This window comes from Macaca thibetana, chromosome 7 (genome assembly GCF_024542745.1).
Source record: "Macaca thibetana thibetana isolate TM-01 chromosome 7, ASM2454274v1, whole genome shotgun sequence".
Lineage (NCBI taxonomy): Eukaryota > Metazoa > Chordata > Mammalia > Primates > Cercopithecidae > Macaca > Macaca thibetana.
The window spans coordinates 56,853,153-56,872,599 of NC_065584.1; the positions used below are offsets into that span (position 1 = coordinate 56,853,153).

General features: G+C 41.0%; 1 protein-coding gene across 10 annotated transcripts in view; it reads left to right on the top strand.

The window, feature by feature from the left end:
* NIN (ninein) overlaps positions 1 to 19,447 on the top strand; it is a 109,021-nt gene that overhangs the window by 44,726 nt on the left and 44,848 nt on the right. For all 10 annotated transcript variants that reach the window (XM_050796855.1, XM_050796863.1, XM_050796858.1 and 7 more), the window contains 9 exons: positions 4,657 to 4,696; positions 6,563 to 6,753; positions 10,972 to 11,118; positions 11,600 to 11,767; positions 12,566 to 12,702; positions 13,042 to 13,182; positions 13,469 to 13,643; positions 17,156 to 17,266; positions 17,649 to 17,738. In XM_050796855.1, the coding sequence (XP_050652812.1) occupies positions 4,657 to 4,696; positions 6,563 to 6,753; positions 10,972 to 11,118; positions 11,600 to 11,767; positions 12,566 to 12,702; positions 13,042 to 13,182; positions 13,469 to 13,643; positions 17,156 to 17,266; positions 17,649 to 17,738 (1,200 nt within the window). The remainder of the gene's footprint in view (positions 1 to 4,656; positions 4,697 to 6,562; positions 6,754 to 10,971; positions 11,119 to 11,599; positions 11,768 to 12,565; positions 12,703 to 13,041; positions 13,183 to 13,468; positions 13,644 to 17,155; positions 17,267 to 17,648; positions 17,739 to 19,447) is intronic.

The window sequence follows — 19,447 nt, forward strand, 5'->3', positions numbered from 1 at the left end:
CTCCTTCTCTCCCTGCGTTTTAATTGGAACTACTGGCTCCAGGCAGTGAGAATGAAAATAAATGAGCTGTGAATGAATTGAATCTTCCCCCACCCACCCCCCTGAAATAGCAATTTAATAACAAATGCTCAACCACCCTGTGCTTTTCTCCCTCTGATTAAGGGAACAGATCCTTGGTGGAGACTAGGTAGGAAGAAGCACAGAATTCCTCATATCTGTGTGGTAAGCCCCATCTCCAACTGAGGTGGTCTTGGAATGAAAATGTAGCCATTAGTATAAGCCTGTTTCTCCTTTTAGCAGGGTGGTCCTGGCTGGATCTGTGTTTCTTACAAAGGAATTCTTGGGATACCGCTACTCCCAGAAGACTTTAAAACATGTTTAAAGTGACTCGGTGCGGTGACTCACACTTGTAATCCCAACACTTTGGGAGGCTGAGGTGGCTGGGTCACTTGAGTCCAGGAGTTCAAGACCAGCCTGGGCAACATGGCAGAACCCCATCTCTACAAAAAAAAGTACAAAAATGAGCCTGGTGTGGTAGCAGACACCTGTAGGTGGGTCGGCGGGGAGGGCCAGAGGATCACCTGAGCTTGGGAGGTTGAAGCTGCAGTACAGAGTGAGACTCTGTCTTAAAAACAAAACCAAACAAAAACCATGTTTATCCTTTTCCCCCAACCTCCACCCCCACTTGCCTTAAGATTTCGTGTGAAATCATTGAAGATGAGGATGCTGTCTGGGCTTTTGAAGGCTGTGCCATATCTGACACTTTTGGGTTGGACCTCCTCAAGAATGTCTCTTTGGGATGGTCTCAGTGCACAAGGCAGGTCACAGTTGAGTGTCTCTGATCTTGCCGCAGTCTGCTAAATTTAGGAGGCTTTGGCATCCAACATTCACCAGCCTGAGCAGCACCTGGGCTTCCCACCAAACCCCTCATCTGTCATAATATGGGGAGATGTTGCAGATGCTGCAGAGCAATATTTACCCAAAGGAGGGAGCTTCCCTTTATCCCACCCCCAAGTCACAGGAAATGAATGTAGTGAAAACTTAGTGGGCAAATAAATAGTGAGAGTTGTACCTGTTTCTGTTGCATAAACAACATTTATAACAGTAAAAGAATAAAAGGAAATTGTTTCCCATGATCCTTCAACCAAGATGCATCTGTTTTTATTATCTCCGTTTCCTCCCAGCCTTTGTCTAATTGTATAAATATTTTTTCATTGTATAGATAGCATTGTTGTAATGGTCTTTCATTTAACGTTTCATAAGATGCTTTTCCATGTTCGTATATGGTTTTTTAATTATGCTTTTAATGGCTACATTATAATGTATCATTACACTTTAGGCTGTTGTTGAATATTTAAATTGTTTTTAACACTTTCTTGTTACAAAAAGTGCTGTGATGTACATATTTACACATATGGCTTTTCTTCCTCGATTTTATTGTCTTTGAATACCAAGTGAAATTATTGGACCAAAAAGTATGAACATTTTTATTGCTTTTGATACATAAAGCCATTACGTTACTAAAAGTAATAACCATACAGTGCTACCCATGACATATAAACAGACCTATTTTAAATCATAACCTTGATGACAGTAGAAGTCATATCTTAAATACTTTGCTAATTTAATGGGAACAAAATGACCTTTTTGTGGGAACAAAATGACTTCTTGGTTTTAATCTTTCTTTGATTGCTGTTGAGATGAACCTTCCCACACGTTTTTTTTTTTTTTGTTTTTTTTTTTTTAATTATGTAGCCTCTTATGTGAATTGTCTGTGTTTCTTGCTTCTCTGCTGGGAAGACTTAGCATTTTTCTTACAAATGTATATGAATGACAGATACCTCCCCAGGCCGACCCAATTGAATACGTTAAGTTTAAAAAATGGAAATTAAAATAAATTCTGCATGTATCATATAAACATATGTCCAATAAAAATAACAAAATTGTATAGAGCTTACTATGTGCCAGGCACAATTCTAAGCACTTTACCATAACTCCATGAAATACATACTACTTCGTTCCCATTTTAGAGACAGAGAACCTGAGGCAGAAGTCGTCAGAAGCTTGCCTAAGGCCAACCTGATAGGGAAGCCATGATTCAGCACCAGGCACTCTGGCTCCTAAGTCTACGCAGTGGCCCCTGTACTCGATCCCTTATTAGTTAGGAGTAAGAATCCAGGGAAGAAGGCAGCAGGGAAGTGCTGTCCCAGAGAGTGAATCAGACATAGGCACCCAGTCCCATAGACTCATAAGATGTTGGAAACAGTATATTGGAGCATCTTCTCTGAATCTCTGAATTCTGTGCTCACTATTTTCAGATGAACTGAGAAGTAAATGAGCCAATGCTTTAGTAATGACAAGGATTTTTCGAAGGTGTGTATGTTGCATTTTTACAGCTGTATATTCCAACTGGGACTCTCTTTATGTTTTGGGGCCAGTGATAACATTCTCCTGCCATTTCTCCCATTTGTTTCTGCTGTTAGAAATCATCCCGTTTGAGATTTGGTAGGTTTTGACCAATGGTTCTGAGACCATAAAACCCTATTTTATTAGTCATAGGTGGAATTAGTGGATTTAGTTCTGGGGTGTTTCCAACTGCTATGCTAAATAATGAATTTTCATAATTTTGGATGCCAGAGTAGTATGAGCATTTAAATTGTCTGCTGTGTTGAACAGGGAAATAAATGTGGAGGGACAGACAGGCAGGATGATTTTGTTCTTTTAAATTTTCTTATGCAAAAACAATTTAATTCTGACCAGAAATGAGAATATAAGAAAATTTATGAAGGACTGTTGACTTTACCATTCACTCCCCATCCCCACCATGCCTCAGACACCCACTGGATTGGAGAGGCGTCTTTATGTAGAAATGTAGGCTCAGTGAGCTGATGAAATCGTTATCACAAGCAAAAATCACACCGTGTCCTAATTCCTAATTCCTTTTTCATTGATACCGTGTTTATTAGTGACTTTCCATTGTAATCTGCATGAATTGTAGTGAACTTCAGCATTTTCAGTTATGGCCTTTTGGTGTCTTCCGTTTGTCCGCAGTAACCCATCTCAGCATTGTCAGTTTGGTATGGTCAAATTAAATGAACTCTCTGAATTGGTACTATCTTAAGTATCTAAGTAAAGCATGGACCTGTGAAACCATGATAGGTGGTTGGACCTCATTTAAGAGGAGAGAACTACCACTATTGAGTGTGGAGAATAAAGTAGATGAGGGTAGGTTGCCTGAAAGAAGAATTTCGACTCATATTAACTTGAATGAACTACTGGAAAACAACATTTCATCTAAAAATTTTACGTGGCATACCGTCTGTCATGAGGAATCCAAGTTCTAGAGACAGGTATTAATTAGGCTGACTTTCCTGTCGAGTTTATTTTCGGATGCTAAGAAATCAAGTAATCTTGTACAGGTCAGCTACCCAGAAAATGTGCTGGTTATTTGTTATCAAAGGCAGCTTCATTCATAAAGCTGGATCACTGCTATGACAGCAGCCGCATTTGGAAAGGGCGATTCACCTTTTCTAGCAGGGTTTTCTTTGATGGTTGTAGTAACCCCCCGTAACAGTGATGAGTCTTAGGCAGTTTGCTGGAGAGGATAAAGCCATTTGCTGGAAGCCACAGCCACCGTGGACCTACTTGTTGCAACTGGTCAAAAGACGACCTGTACCGTCCCCAGCCAGCGGAGCAAGGGCTGAATTTTGGTCCTGACCTGTGCCCTTAGCAGGTCACTTTTGTGCAGTACACAAATTACAACTGTATGCTGTGACTTTGGAGAAGAGGCAGGAGTAATGAAGCATGATAAGGTGGCAAAATGGTCCAATTCAGATAAATTGAACTGCCTTTAATGTAATTTACTGATAATGTACATTTTACTTACACTTTCTCTAGCCTACTTATTTTAAGTTGCATCTCTCTCCTCACTATGCCACAGATAAACCAGGCTCATTCTTGCCTTCTTGCTTCAGCAAATAACAACTGTCCCCTTCTTTTCATTTGGCTCTCTGCAGTTTATCCTTCAGGTCTCAGTTTAGACATTGCTTCTTCCCGATCTACCAAGTCTAAAGTATCCCATCTGTGTAGCCACATAGCATCCTGAACTTCCTTGTCATAGCGCTTAAAATACTACCCTGTTGTATTTCCTGTTTTCTTGTCTGCTTGTCTTCATTAGCATATAAACTTCTTGAGGCAGGAAATATGTTTGTCCTGTTCATGGTTGTTTGTGGTTGTATTACCAAGACTTAGCACAGTACCTAGCACAAAAAGAAGCACTCAGTACACATTTATTGAAGAATAAATTCATAAATGCATGTGTACAGATACTTGTTGGTTGATGATACTGGATATTTGCTTTGGCTGGGTTTAATTGGTTGTGATAGGTTTTGCTGTTGAATAAGTGACCTAGTAAATGAGGACAAATCATTGGTGAAATGCTGCAGAAGGCTGTGTGGTGTTTCTTAGGAGTCTCATCCTGACTGGCTGGTTAACTGAAGAGAACTCATCTAGATGGATACACTAGAGAGTCCTGAAATTATGTGACTCACTTAGATGATGATTTCAGAGCCAGAGAGTGATCTGCTCTAGGAAAAGCTAGGATAGTTCTTTCTGAATAAGTTATAAAGCACACTAATCTTCTCTTGCCTCCTCTAGCACTGGAAGACGCAACGCAGTGAGGAGTATGAAGCGGAAGGTAAGAGCCGAGTGTGTCAGGACGTGCCTGGAAGGGAAGGGCTGCCAGGTGCTCTCCACACCCTGTCTTTCTGATCTCTTGTGCTGGAGGCCAGCTGGGAATTAACATTAAGAAAAACAGCAACAAAAAAATGTATTCACAATTGATAGCTTTTAGTTTTAAAATCCTAGCATTTAATATCGTGCAAGAGATGGTAACTGAGATACATAATTTCACTTACGGGCTAATTTCTCTGTTACACAGACTTTCAGATTAATTTTATAACAGTCCTAAATAGTGACCTATTAAAATGCATCCTTTGGCCAGGCACAGTGGCTCACGCCTGTAATCCTAGCACTTTGGGAGGCTAAGACAGGAGGATCACTTGAGCCCAGGAGTTCATGACCAGCCTGGGCAACATGGCGAACCCCGTCTCTACTAAAAATAGCCAGGTGTGGTTAGCACGTGCCTGTCATCCCAGCTACGCAGAAGGCTGAGGTAGAAGAGACTCTGTCTCAAAAAATAAAAATAACAATGTAAATTAATTAGTTAATTTAAAAATGCATCCTTTGACAAGTTTCAAATGTGTTTCAGAAGCATCAGAACACGTTGATCCTCTGGCCACAAGATGGCACTGTGGTTCAGCTAACAGAACCTCAGCCCACTTCACAACCCTCTGTGGATTAACTGTACTTAAGTGTAATTACAACCTGTTCTCTAGGTTGAAACGCCACCGCAGTAATGGGCTTAATTCCTGTCAGTAAAGAGTGGGAGTAGCACTAAATATGCCTTTCAACCCTCTGAGGTTCTTCCAAGCACACAAAATTGTGCCAGTAATTATCTCATGTTTAAGTAATGACTTTACAGAATCTCTAATGTGTAAAGCAAAATTTACAAGTGAGGGCTTTTAATAGAGAATAAATAAGCAGTTTTGATTTTTAAATAAGTAGTTTGATCCTTAAGTCTTCAAATGAAATTTGCCTTAATGTATAGATAACTGGGAACTTACAGCTTGCAACCATTGATTTTTTTTTTTTTTTTTCAGTTGAACTGTTGGTTTCTGTATGTCAGAATATTCATATGTAAAGATTTGGGAACAGGCTAATCTTGACACTTTTTTTTTTTTTTTTTTTTTTGAGATGGAGTCTTGCTCTGTCGCCCAGGTGGAGTGCAGTGGCCGGATCTCGGCTCACTGCAAGCTCTGCCTCCCAGGTTCATGCCATTCTCCTGCCTCAGCCTCCCAAGTAGCTGGGACTACAGGCACCCGCCACCACGCCCGGCTAATTTTTTTGTATTTTTAGTAGAGACGGTGTTTCACCGTAGCCAGGATGGTCTCCATCTCCTGACCTCATGATCCACCCCCCTTGGCCTCCCAAGTGCTGGGATTACAGGTGTGAGCCACCGCGCCAGGCCATCTTGAGACTTTTATCATGAGATTATTTTCTTTTCAGTAAAAGATGCTGTAGTACTTAGACTGGAAAGAAAGTGGAGGTAATACATTCTGGTAGCTATAGCTGAGATCGAGCTTATAGAGTTCTCGATAATGGCCCTCAACCAGCCTTCTCTTATGATCACTGTGGCCTAAGCTTGTGATGTGCTCAGTATTGAAATAAAACAAACCTAGAACTTTGCAATAGTGCACAGGAGATTATATTTATTACACAGTAATGACTGTCAGGGAGCCAAAAAGTACCCATTTACTCTAGTTGCAGCCTTAGAACCATTGATTCTGTTTCATGGGAGCTTCAGGACCAAATCAAAATGGAATTGACATTTATTGTCTTTTTCATATAATATTGATTTTCAGAAAGCACAGTTTTCTTTAAGAATAGGCACTCTCTCTTTGTAATTCCTTTGGAAACCGTGCAACATTTGCTTCTCTCTCAGGCCAGTTAAGGTTTTGGAACCCAGATGACTTGAATGCTTCACAGAGTGGATCTTCGCCTCCCCAAGACTGGATAGAAGAGAAACTGCAAGAAGTTTGTGAAGATTTGGGGATTACCCGTGATGGTCACCTGAACCGGAAGAAGCTGGTCTCCATCTGTGAGCAGTACGGTTTACAGAGTGTGGATGGAGAGGTGAGCCTTGCAGTGTAATTCAGGAATAATAGTGATGGTAAAAGCGTAGCTGGCCACAGGCTAGGAACAGCTGTGGTGTGGCGCTCTGCAGCTTGTTTTTTCCTATGAAGTCATTCATAAAGATTTTTTTCCTAAGAAGTCATTCATAAAGATTTTTTTCCTAAGAAGTCATTTTTCCTAAGAAGTCATTCATACAGATTCTGTCATTGAGGAGCTCTTGTTGTGTTGTGGAAAAGAAAAACTGACAAGGGCTGACACTTACCCAGCTATTGCAAACTCACTGTGCTAGGCAGGTCACCCCATGTGAAACTGTCAGGCACTAGCTCTGTGTAGCCATGATGTCACATGTATTTGTAGAGGTGCCATTCGCAGAGTAAAATGTGGGAAACATGTGGAGGAAGAATTAAGCAAGGATTTCAGTAGATTTGAGTTGGGGGAGTATTTTGTAGGCCAGAAGGATAAATTTAAGTTTTTGGAAAGAACATCTCAATATCATCCCTGAGTTCTTAAGCAGATTGAGCAATATAGAGAAAAATCTTGCTTGCTGACGAGGAGCTAAACTGCTTTTACATATTGGCATGAAGAGAGCCTTGGGTGAGAGCAGCCAGCAGCCATCACAATATTCTAGTAATGAGAAAATGGTAAAGGGTAGATTGGTTGTTTTGAAAGTACTAAGAAGAGTTTTGAAGGAGCCCCCAAAAGACTCTTCTTTGGGAAAACTCTGAGCTTTATGTTTTCTAAAAAATTAAGAGAGGAACTGGTAGGACTGGGTGCATGAATAGCCGTGAAACATAAGAACAGAAATAATTCTAAGATGTGCCTTTCAACGAGCTGAAAATAAGTCCTGGAGAGAGTTAGGTTAGGGCTACAGTTGTCGCTTTGGGAATCTTTGATTATGATGATATTTGAAACCATGCTTTCTGCTTGCTCAGGAGGTAAGTGGTATTATTTTTCTAAACAAATAATAGAAATATTTGTTTAGTGGTATTTTTCTAAACAAATAATAGCTTTTGCTTTATTATCAAAAGCTTCCAAGTAGCCTGACTTACAGAAATTTTTTGTTGTTGTTTTCCCCTTCTTCCGTGTGTATTTGACCATTATATACCCTTTGTTTACCTTTTTAATGGCTCAGTGGTCATTTATTTTTCATTGGTGACTATTGAGTCATAAAATTAAATTTATTCTCCTGAATTGTAAATCAGTGCAGTATGCAGAATCTTGGGTTGTTTTTGCCAAAAAATATTGCACAAACTTGGATTATTTATCTAAAACCAATTCTTGGAATAAATTGTAGCCATTTGTGGAAAGCTGCATTTTCTTCTGTGGTGGAGTTTCCAAAGCTCAGGAAAAGAAATAGCACATTTAGTTATTTTCCTCTGGCCTGAGGACAAGCAGTGTGAATACAGCTTTTGCTTAGTGTTTTTCCTGCTAAAGAAAAATAGTGAAATACTGTAGTACTTAGTATTACTAGCTCTAAACCACAGAGGAGCTGGAAGTTCAAGATGATCTCATTTACTTGGAATCCTAAAATTTTACAACTGAAAGCCATTTTAGATTTAGTCACCTCTCATTTTATAGGTAGAGAGAGTGAAATCATGGCTGTTCCCTGCTTTGATGAAGGGGAAGTAGAGTCACTGTCTTATGCCTGTAACTAGCACACTCTTTTCCAAAAGCAAGAACAGTGACGGGGCAGAGATGCAAACTAGCATGCTTGATGCCAAATCTGGCCCCAATCCTATTTTATTTGTCATGCCCAGTGTTCTTAAAATTGAACTTTTTGCTACATTGAAAAAAAAAATCAGGAGATTTTTCTCAAAATCCAAAGATTTGGCTCCATTTTGTGGACAGTAAGATGCAGCCAGCTCCTTTGGAGAGAACATGCACGCCTGTGTTCAGTTTCCCAGCACTCACTACTTTCTGATGTCTTAAACCCATCTCGCCTCATTCATTGACATCATTTTCCGGCCCTCTTTGAGTGTGTGGGTTTGTGATTATTTTCCAACTTACACTTCCATAAACCAACCATCCAAAGACCTGGTCCATGTATCCTGGGGAATTAGAATGTCCTCACAGTTCCAGAGACAGCTCCTGCTCGATGTGTAGAGCGTGCCCCAGTTGCCCATTTAACCAGCATTGTTTTCTGCCTAGCCCCCCCAGTCTTCTGAATCCACACTGTTTTATTCATCACTTGCCCACTCCACCACCTAAAATAACTGGAAGGACTTCCCAGGTGCAAGGTCTTTAGGCAGTCTGGAAGTGGTGCACTGATTTGGCTAATGTCACAGGTCAAGCAGTGTGGATCTAAGGTTAGAGCCAAACTTTTAACCTTGTTAACTTCAGTGAACACACCTGGACTTGACTGTAATTTCTGGTATGATGGTCCTGAAAGCCTTGTCCTCTAGGAGAGTATTATTTTGGTTGATAAGAATAGGATAGAAAAGTTAAGGGATCTTGGCAACCTCAGAATCTTGCCCCAAATATCTCTCCATTGATTTGATCCTCTTTTAGGATTGTTGCTTCTTGCAAACGTTTCCACTCCTTAGAATGGTTTTCTTGTTTTAGAGTTCCCTCCAGAGGAAGTAGTATGAAAGCAAGAATGGAAACTGATGTTTCCTATTGGATATGAATTGGGGGGAAAAAACATTTGAGATAAAAGAATTGCCTCAAGCCCTTACACGAAGAATGAAATCAACAATAATGAGATTGTGTAAATCCTAGCAGTAGTCCAGATTTACAAAATGAATATTAAAATTTTGAGAATGTGTTGCAGAGAATTTAGGTCTGTGTTAGAATGAGTCCAGTTATAGGCTCAAATGCAACAAGAGCAATTTGTTGCTTATTCTGTCTCCTTACTGCTCAGTGGCGTGGGCCTCAACTGCAAGCTTGTTAAAAATGCTGCATCTGAATCCCCACCACCAGACTTACTATATTAGAGTCTTCATTTTAACAAGCTCTCCAAGAGATTTCCGTTTTGTACATTGGAGGCACGTTCCTGTAGAAACATTTTAGCCCCCAGAATAAAGAAGAATCTGACTGCTAGTGGGAGGGTTTTGCCTTTTCTCCTCGTTCTGTGCCTTCAATGATTCACGTTTCTCTGTTCACCTTCCCATTCCTCTGTGGAGCTAGGGAACCAGCCATTCCCAGGCAAACTTCTAGATGGGGCTGTAGCCCAATCTTCCCTTCCCTATTACAGGATAGGGGCTATTTGATTACCATTCGAGAGTGCAGACTAGCCAGTCAAAACTCCCTTGCCTTTACATCTCTTGGAACCCATCTATTGCACACACATAAAATCTTTGTTTCTCCTGCGCTAAAACATTAAAGCAAAAAGCCAACACACTCAGTATGGTTACAAGTAAGGTTCTAAACTCCAGGTTATGGATTTCAGAACCCAAATCTGAATTGTAATCAGATCATTGTAATCTGTCCCAGACCAAATTCTGCTGTGTTAGCATACCAGTTTCAAAAATTCAACATAAAGAAAATATCACCGAGGGTCACCACAGTGTAAAGGTGTAACAGATGTCTAACCACTTTCTGCTGTTATGACACTGGGAAGCTGTATCTTTTTTTTTTGTTTTGTTTTTAAGACAGTCTCGCTCTGTTGCTCAGGCTGGAGTGCAGTGGCGTGATCTCGGCTCATTGAAAACTCCGCCTCACGGGTTCATGCCATTCTCCTGCCTCAGCCTCCCAAGCAGCTGGGACTATAGGCACCCGCCACCACGCCCAGCTAATTTTTGTATTTTTAGTAGAGACAGGGTGTCACCATGTTAGCCAGGATGGTCTCGATCTCCTGACCTCGTGATCCACCTGCCTCGGCCTCCCAAAGTGCTGGGATTACAGGCATGAGCCACCATGCCTAGCCAGAAAGCTGTATCTTTGTATTATTTAGGTAATTTTTTTAAATTTGTAAGAATAATGTGTAACAACATTAAAGACTGCCTATTGTAGGAGTGTGAGTAAAAGAGAATATAGTTCATTGCTAAACTGCATAAGATTATGAAGATGTTGGAAATTGACTTTTATTTAGTTTGTGTGAAGGACGAGGGCATATCATTACTCGAAATGGAAATCAGTAAAATGAGGATAAAGGGGCATAATTATATTTCTGGAGTCCTGGGACCAACCATGGTGCTGATTACTATTGGCCAGAAGTATACTTTGGGTCTTGTGTTGTTTTCAACGAAGTATTTAAAATATGTGGTGACTCTTTTCTAGATGCTCGAGGAAGTATTCCATAATCTGGATCCTGACGGTACCATGAGTGTAGAAGATTTTTTCTATGGTTTGTTTAAAAATGGAAAATCCCTTACACCATCAGCATCTACTCCATATAGACAACTAAAAAGGCACCTTTCCATGCAGGTAAAAAAATAAGCAAAAGTGCTTTCTTTGTGAATAAAAGTTAGAACCCATTTGAGTAATGTCTAATAAATTAATCTGTTGTCTGAAACAAAATACTAAAGAAAGAGAGGGAAGCAAAAGAAGAATTACAAAGCCTTAACCATTAGGAAGGGAAGGTTGGGTTTGAGAAATGACCATAAATTACAATGGGAAGACCACTAATTATGCCTTGTCATGTCAGCTCTGGGTCAGAAGAAACCTGGTGTTAATTAGGGATGTATCTCGTCTATGTCATAGAACTCTCTACCAAAACAGTTGGTCTTGCTAAGCTCTGTAGGCTTGACTCACTTGGGAACAGAGATCAGAGACGCTGCACGACTTTTTTCCTGGCACGGTAAATTAGAGGAACATGCCTTCTACCCATCGTGGTCAGGACTGACCAATATCTTGTTGAAATACCTGGAATCAAGCCAGGCTTACTTAAGTCTCTTCCTCCTTCCAGTCTTTTGATGAGAGTGGACGACGTACCACAACCCCATCAGCAATGACGAGTACCATTGGCTTTCGGGTCTTCTCCTGCCTGGATGATGGGATGGGCCATGCATCTGTGGAGAGAATACTCGACACCTGGCAAGAAGAGGGCATTGAGAACAGCCAGGAGATCCTGAAGGTGTGGCAGCTAAAATTGAGAAAAATGACAAACCGAAGAAGGGTTGAAAATTTTCAATTTTTTTTTTTGAAAACTGTGATTTGATTTTATTTCTCCCTAATGGTACATCTGTTCACAAGGTCTCAAAGATAAGAGGTAACTTTTTTTAGCCCTTTTAACTAGGAGCCTTTTGTTAAGTATTTTCCATGTTTTTAATCCCCAGATTATTGACATGAGAAGTACTCTTACAATTGCGTTTATTTACAGGGCCAGATGGTTTTGTTGTTGTTTGTTTTGTTTTGTTTTTTTGAGATGGAGTCTTGCTTTGTCACCTGGGCTGGAGTGTAATGGCGTGATCTCAGCTCACTGCAACCTCTACGTCCTGGGGTTCAAGCGATTCTCCTGCCTCAGCCTCCCAAGTAGCTGGGACTACAAGCGCACACCACCATGCCTGGCTAATTTTTGTATTTTTAGTAGAAACGGGGTTTCACCATGTTGGCCAGGATGCTCTTGAACTCCTGACCTCAAATGATCCACATGCCTCGGCCTCCCAAAGAGCTGGGATTATGGGTGTGAGCCACTGCACCTGGCCAAGATAATTTTCTTTTTAGCACAAATAACCATGTTATGCTTTCCTTAGAGAAAACTTAACTATGTTCTAGACTGATGGCTGTTCCTAAGCAATCACTAAAGCAATGGAATTGTCTAGTTTCTGGATCATTGTCAGCTCTCAGAGTTTGTATAGCCTTCACGTTTTCTGCTTTCAGAGGATGGAATAAGTGATTCGTTTTTGAATTTATGCCTTGCTCTGATTTCTAGGCCTTGGATTTCAGCCTCGATGGAAACATCAACTTGACAGAATTAACACTGGCCCTTGAAAATGAACTTTTGGTCACCAAGAACAGCATTCACCAGGCGGCTCTGGCCAGCTTTAAGGCTGAAATCCGGCATTTGTTGTGAGTTGAGCAGAAGGTTCGCCTGCCCCATTCCCTTTCCTACTTGTCCAGCATGTCATTCAGATGCCTTGGATAGACATCCTTCTATTCTGTATGCAAATGGCGCTCATCTTCTATCCAACTGCTGCACACATCTTCCTTAAACTATAGAAAAATTAAGGAGAACTTAGATTGACGTGTGGGCTTTTGAAGGGAAAGGTGGAATGCCTTTTTGCTTTGGGAGGGTTTTGGTTGTCTTGGTTTTGCTTCTGCATTGATGCAAGCCAGATGAGAGCTTTTCTGGGTCTACTTGTTGCTTAGAAACAGTTTCCCATTAACTCAGTGTACTTATGATCCTAGGGAACGAGTTGATCAGGTGGTCAGAGAAAAAGAGAAGCTACGATCAGATCTGGACAAGGCCGAGAAGCTCAAGTCTTTAATGGCCTCGGAGGTGGATGATCACCATGCGGCCATAGAGCGGCGGAATGAGTACAACCTCAGGTGAGGCCAGCAGTGAGGCTCCTCCTCACCCACCACCCTAGCCCAGCGCAGTGGCGCCTGCAGCTGCAGGGGCAGAACAGTGCACTGGGGACTCTGCTGGCCAGCCTGTTGGCCACACCTGGCTGGAGTGACTCAGATGTGTCAAGCCCTAAGGGAAAGCTGGGTACACTAGACATTTTATCCAGGTGCTTTTCATCTCTGTGCCTCTGTGTTTCCATTTTTGGTAGATCGATACTGGGACCTCTGAAAGACGTGATGGCAGCTTGTCCATTTTTCTTCCTTACAGGAAACTGGATGAAGAGTACAAGGAGCGAATAGCAGCCTTAAAAAATGAACTCCGAAAAGAGAGAGAGCAAATCCTGCAGCAGGCAGGCAAGCAGCGTTTAGAACTTGAACAGGAAATTGAAAAGGCAAAAACAGAAGAGAACTATATCCGGGACCGCCTTGCCCTCTCTTTAAAGGTAATCATCTTATTAGTTCTGTGGTCTGCATCCCTGCTGGGAACACCACGTGGAAAACTACAGCTTTGGAAGTGGAATGTTTGCACAGGGTTCAGTCCAAAAATCCTCTAAGTTTGCCCAGCTGAGTCTTCACCCAGACTTGGCAGGGCGCTGCTAAAATCTGGATTTCAGCAGGGCTACCCAGGCTGCTGCTTTGCTCACGGTATTGATTAGCATATCTTGTTTTTCTCTCCCACTGCGGGTTCACTAGGTCTTCAGGGCTGTTTGGCACCTGGCTGACCCCTTTGTTCCTCCCGCTGCTACTCCAAACCTGGCCCTCACACTCAGATTCCTGTCTCCTCGCCTGCCCGCCCCCCTCATTCTCAGCAGATGGTCTTGCCTCCTGCTGCATGGATGCCTGTGTCTCCCGGCCTCCAAATGTGCCTTTTCTTCTCTCTGTTTTGAGATGGGGTCTCACTCTGTCACCCAGACTGGAGCGCGGTGGTGCAGTTATAGCTTACCACAGCCTCAAACTCCTGGCCCCAAGTGATCCTCCAGCCTCAGCCTGCCAAGTCGCTGGGACTATAGGCTCATGTTATTATGCTCAGCTAATTAAAAATGTGTTTTGTAACCCCAGCACTTTGGGAGGTCTAGGCGGGTGGATCACTTGAGGTCAGGAATTCGAGACCAGCCTGGCCAACATTGTGAAATCCTGTCTCTACTAAAAATACAAAAAATTAGCAGGGCGTGGTGGTGCATGCCTGTAATCACAGCTACTCGGGAGGCTGAGGCAGGAGAATTGCTTGAACCTGGGTGGCAGAGGTTGCAGTGAGCAGAGATTGTGCCACTGGACTCCAGCCTGGGTGACACAGCAAGACTACATCCAAAAAAAAAAAATTTATAGAAACGGGGTCTCATTATGATGCCTAGGCTGGTATCGAACCCTGGCCTAAAGTGATCCTCCCACCTTGGCCTCCAAATGTGCCTTGTCGCTCAAACATCCTCCCCTCTTTCCTGTGCCTCAGTGAAAGAAGTGATCCTTCTCTTTACCGGACTCTTACACCAGATAATAAGGTGCAGGGGCTCTGGAGTCAGGCTGCCTGGTTCAGATCTGGGTACCACCACTTACTGAAAACTTAGATCAGGTTCCTCAGCCTGATGGGCACCATAATAATACCTACCCTATCGCATTGATGTGGGGACTAAATGAGATGATGCACATACAGTGTCTGGGAAATAATAAGTACGTACGAAATGTTTGCTGTTACTGCTATCATGAAAGGTTCTTGAAACTCCATACATCAAAAACTGAGCTAATTATCACTCCCTAGCCATCCAACTATTTCATCTCGTGAATTTCTCCCTAATCAACATCAACACCATGAGGTGTAAGTCTCAGAAGCTAAAATTCTTCGTCATCTTCCCTCATCATTACTCATCAGTCTGTAAGTTACATTGATGCTCTGAAGTGACTCTCAGATTTATCTCCTTCCTCTGCATTTCCCCAGCCTCTGATTAGGTTCAGAATTCATCATGATGTCTCAGCTAATTAATGTGTATCCTGAACAGTTCTTTCTTCCATTTCTTCCACCTCCATATGGCTACCAGTTACTCAAATAAAGATCAGTTACAATCACGCTGTTACCACCCTTTGCAAAAAAGCAACAAAAACAATGTGTTAACAGTCAAGGCTCCTGAAAGGCAGCTCGTCCTCATACCTTTCAAACTTGAGCTGCTGCCAGAAAGTCCCAGTGCCATGCCCTCCTCCACCCCACTGCCCCTACCTCAGTTTTCTCTGTGCCCCAGAGGGCAGAGCACATTTATGCTCCTTCATGGCTTTCCCCAACACTGCAGGCCAAATCACCTTTTCATTCCCATTACATTTACTTGTTTCTTGCCAAGAGATAGCACATTTCCTGTTGGGTCATACGGAGTTGTATCCACATCTGCCTCCCTCCCCAAGATAGCAATAGTATCTGATTTGTCAATCTCCAGAGCACCAGCACTTCCTGATACACACAGATTACTCCATATTGTTCTAGCCTCTCCATTTAGACGTACTTTGAAAGATTAATGTTATAGAACTGGCATTTTAGGGGAAGGTGGTATTTTTTAAATGCTCCAAGTACATTATTTTTTACTTATATTGCTGTATGAGGGTATGAACTAGAATATACTAAAAATATACTGGCTCTGTATTCTTTTGGCAAAATGTACTTAAAAAATGATGTTCTTCCAATCAGCCTTTAACACGGGAAAAGAAAAATGTCAAATGGCATGTCTGTCTGTGTGTGTTAGCAAATGTGGTTGGAAATCTTCCTTAAAAATACTATATATACAGATCCTTTTAAGTTTAAAAAAAAAACTTTTGTGGGTTTTAGTCGATGTGTTATTTTATTATAATATAAACATATACAAATTATGAGCAATGTATATGTACAGTTTTTACATCTTTAAACCAAAATAAATTTATACATTAAATATATACCAAATCATAATATCAATAAATTGATTATAGAGTTACTCTACTGTTTTTTTTTTTTTTGAGATGGAGTCTCGCTCTGTCACCCAGGCTGGAGTGCAGTGGCGTGATCTCTGCTCACTGCAAGGTCCGCCTCCCATGTTCACGCCATTCTTCTGCCACAGCCTCCCAAGTAGCTGGGACTACAGGCTCCCGCCACTACACCCAGCTAATTTTTTGTATTTTTAGTAGAGACGGGGTTTAACCGTGTTAACCAGGATGGTCTTGATCTCCTGACCTCGTGATCCGCCCGCCTCTGCCTCCCAAAGTGCTGGGATTACAGGCGTGAGCCACCATGCCTGGCCTAGAGTTACTCTACTTTTTGTACTTTTTCTGAGTTCTCTTTTGCTGGCAGCTGAACAAGGTATTTTGTAATCATTTTCTTTCATTTGTCATTACTATATATTGAGATTTTTTTTTTTTTTTTTTTTTTTTTGAGACGGAGTCTTGCTCTGTCACCCAGGCTGGAGAATATTTTCATATCCTACTGCAATGCTGTCCAATAGATACACATATGTGGCTTACATTATAACTTCAGTTTGCAAGTAACCACATTGAAAGGTGAAAAGAAACAGGTGAAACTAATTTCAAATAATCTTGTTTAATCCAGTTATCTCTAAAACATTATCATTTTGATACACAATCAGTATACAAAAAATATTACTGAGCTAGTTTCCATTTTGGGGCTATTCAAAGTCTGGTGTCTATTTTAAACTTACAGTTTGTACTAGACACACTTCAAGGGCTCAGTACCCAGTGTGGCTGCTAGCAGCTACCTGTTTTGGACAGCACAGTTCTATGTGGTCAAAAACAAAAGGGCAAACTTATTTTGTTGTTATAAAATAGATATCAACCTTTTTATATTTACTTTTGCCTCCTGTAGTCTACTACAACTCTTAAGATGGATAAACATCTTTAATCTACAGTGCTGATTTATGCTGTATATAGAATGGTACCACAGTTTGCTAATTTCTTAATCTGTGCCGCATTTAATTTCCCCATGCTTGTTCAGGAAAACAGTCGTCTGGAAAATGAGCTTCTGGAAAATGCAGAGAAGTTGGGAGAATATGAGAATCTGACGAACAAACTTCAGCGAAATTTGGAAAATGTGTTAGCAGAAAAGGTAAACCTGTTCAAATCTTATTTCCTGATAGGCAGCCTACTTTATGTAGTTTACTCAAAAGAACAGAAGCAATGCCACCAGAACATTTTTATTAGGGAATTACTGGGATAGCTAAAGGATGCTCTAACTTTTGCAAGGATATAATTTACTAAGTTGGTTATGAAGGAGAACATGCCTGGCACTGAGAAATGATCCCTGTGTTCATTGAACACGTCACTCTAGTGCGTTCTCCCCATCACCCAGTTGGTGGTGTTTGTGTTTAAATGTCGCATTCCTATCATACTCAAGAGACTGGGTGAATACCAGAAACTGGGCCTTTGCTGTGTTGGGTCAAAGAAGGGCACTCGGGAAAAATGACAGCTCTGCCCTTTTCCCCTTCTAGTTTGGTGACCTCGATCCCAGCAGTGCTGAGTTCTTCCTGCAAGAAGAGAGACTGACACAGATGAGAAATGAATATGAGCAGCAGTGCAGGGTAGGTAGACAAAGAGAATCGAGTAAGTGCAGGAGTGCCTGGGTTCAGACCCCAGCTTCACCGTTCCCTAGCTTTGTCACCCTAAGCAAGTCACTTAATCTGTGGGTACTTCAATTCCTCATGCATAAAATGGTAAAAATAAAAGTACCCACCAAAAAAGGTTGTAGCAAAAATTCCATAAGTGAGTATATGTAAAGTGCTTAGAGCAGAGCCAAGGATAGAGTAAGCACTTACATATGTTAGCTATTAATATTATTATTCAAAAATTAGCCTTTCCTGATTGATCATTGCAGACCTAATCTGATGTGATTTGGTTTTGTCCTGTGGGTTTTTTTTTTTCCTTAATACATTTTTTTACTCCATTTATTTATAAAATGCAAATGAAGCAGAAACATCTCAAGTCTTAGCTAGTAAATCATTCCCAATTTCTGCCAGGAGGGACGGAAACATTTTTACAAATAGCAAGAATCTCTGACTTAAAAAAAATTCCCTTAAAGTTAGAAATTTGAATTTTTTTCTTAAACCAGCAATACGTGTTTATTTTAATGAGACAAATATAACTGAGTTCCGGCTACTTAGATTAAAAAGTTTAATTATGCAGAGATGAGGAAAACAATCATATTATGAAGTTACTCCTTTTCAGGAAATATATGTACACGTTTAAGGAAAGAAACATTTCTGCTGCTTTTATAATTAAATTTTAGCTCTTGGTTCTAATTAAATAGAGGTATTTTCTAAATGTCTTTAACTATAATGAATTAATCAGTAAAATCTGTCAGCTCTACCTTCAGAAATTCTCCCAGTTCATCCACTTGTTTTCTTTCTTTCTTTTTTCTTTAAAGACGGAATCTAGCTCTATCACCCAGGCTGGAGTACAGTGGTGTGATCTCGTCTCACTGTAACCTCCACCTCCTGGGTTCAAGCGATTCTCCTGCCTCAGCCTCCCAAGTAGCTGGGATTACGGGCGCCTGCCACAACACCTGGCTAATTTTTTTTTTTTTTTTTTTTTTTTTTTTTTTAGTAGAGACAGGGTTTCACCATGTTGGCCAGGCTGGTCTTGAACTCCTGACCTCAAATGATTCGCCCATTTCAGCCTCCCAAAGGGCTGGGATTCAGGCATGAGCCACCGTGCCCAGCCTCATCCACTTGTTTTCTTAACAACTTTGTATACTATATGTTTTACCCATTGAAAGTATAAATTCAGTCTTTTACTGTATGGACAGAATTGTGCAAACATCACCACATTCAATTTTAGAACATTTTCATCTCCTCAGGAAGAAACCCCTGCTCCACTTAGCCATAATCTCTCCCAAGTCCCCCAGCCCTAGGCAATTATTAGTGTACTTTCTGTCTCTACAGATTTGCATATTCCATACATTTCATATAAATGGAATCTTACAATATTAGCCCTTGTGACCGCTTCCTTCATTTAACATAATGTTTTTAAAGTTCATCCATGTTGTAGCATGTATCAGTTCTTCATTTCTTGAATAATATTCCATTGTGTATATATACCACATTTTGTTTATTCATTCACCGGTTAATGGACATTTGGTGGGTTTTGGCTATTAGGAATAACACAGCTATGAAAATTTGTGTGCAAGTTTTTGTGTGGGCATATACCTAGGAGGAGAATTGCTAGGTTATATGGTAACCCGATGTTTAACCTTTTGAGGAACTGCTAAACTTCTTCTTCCACTATTTTATAT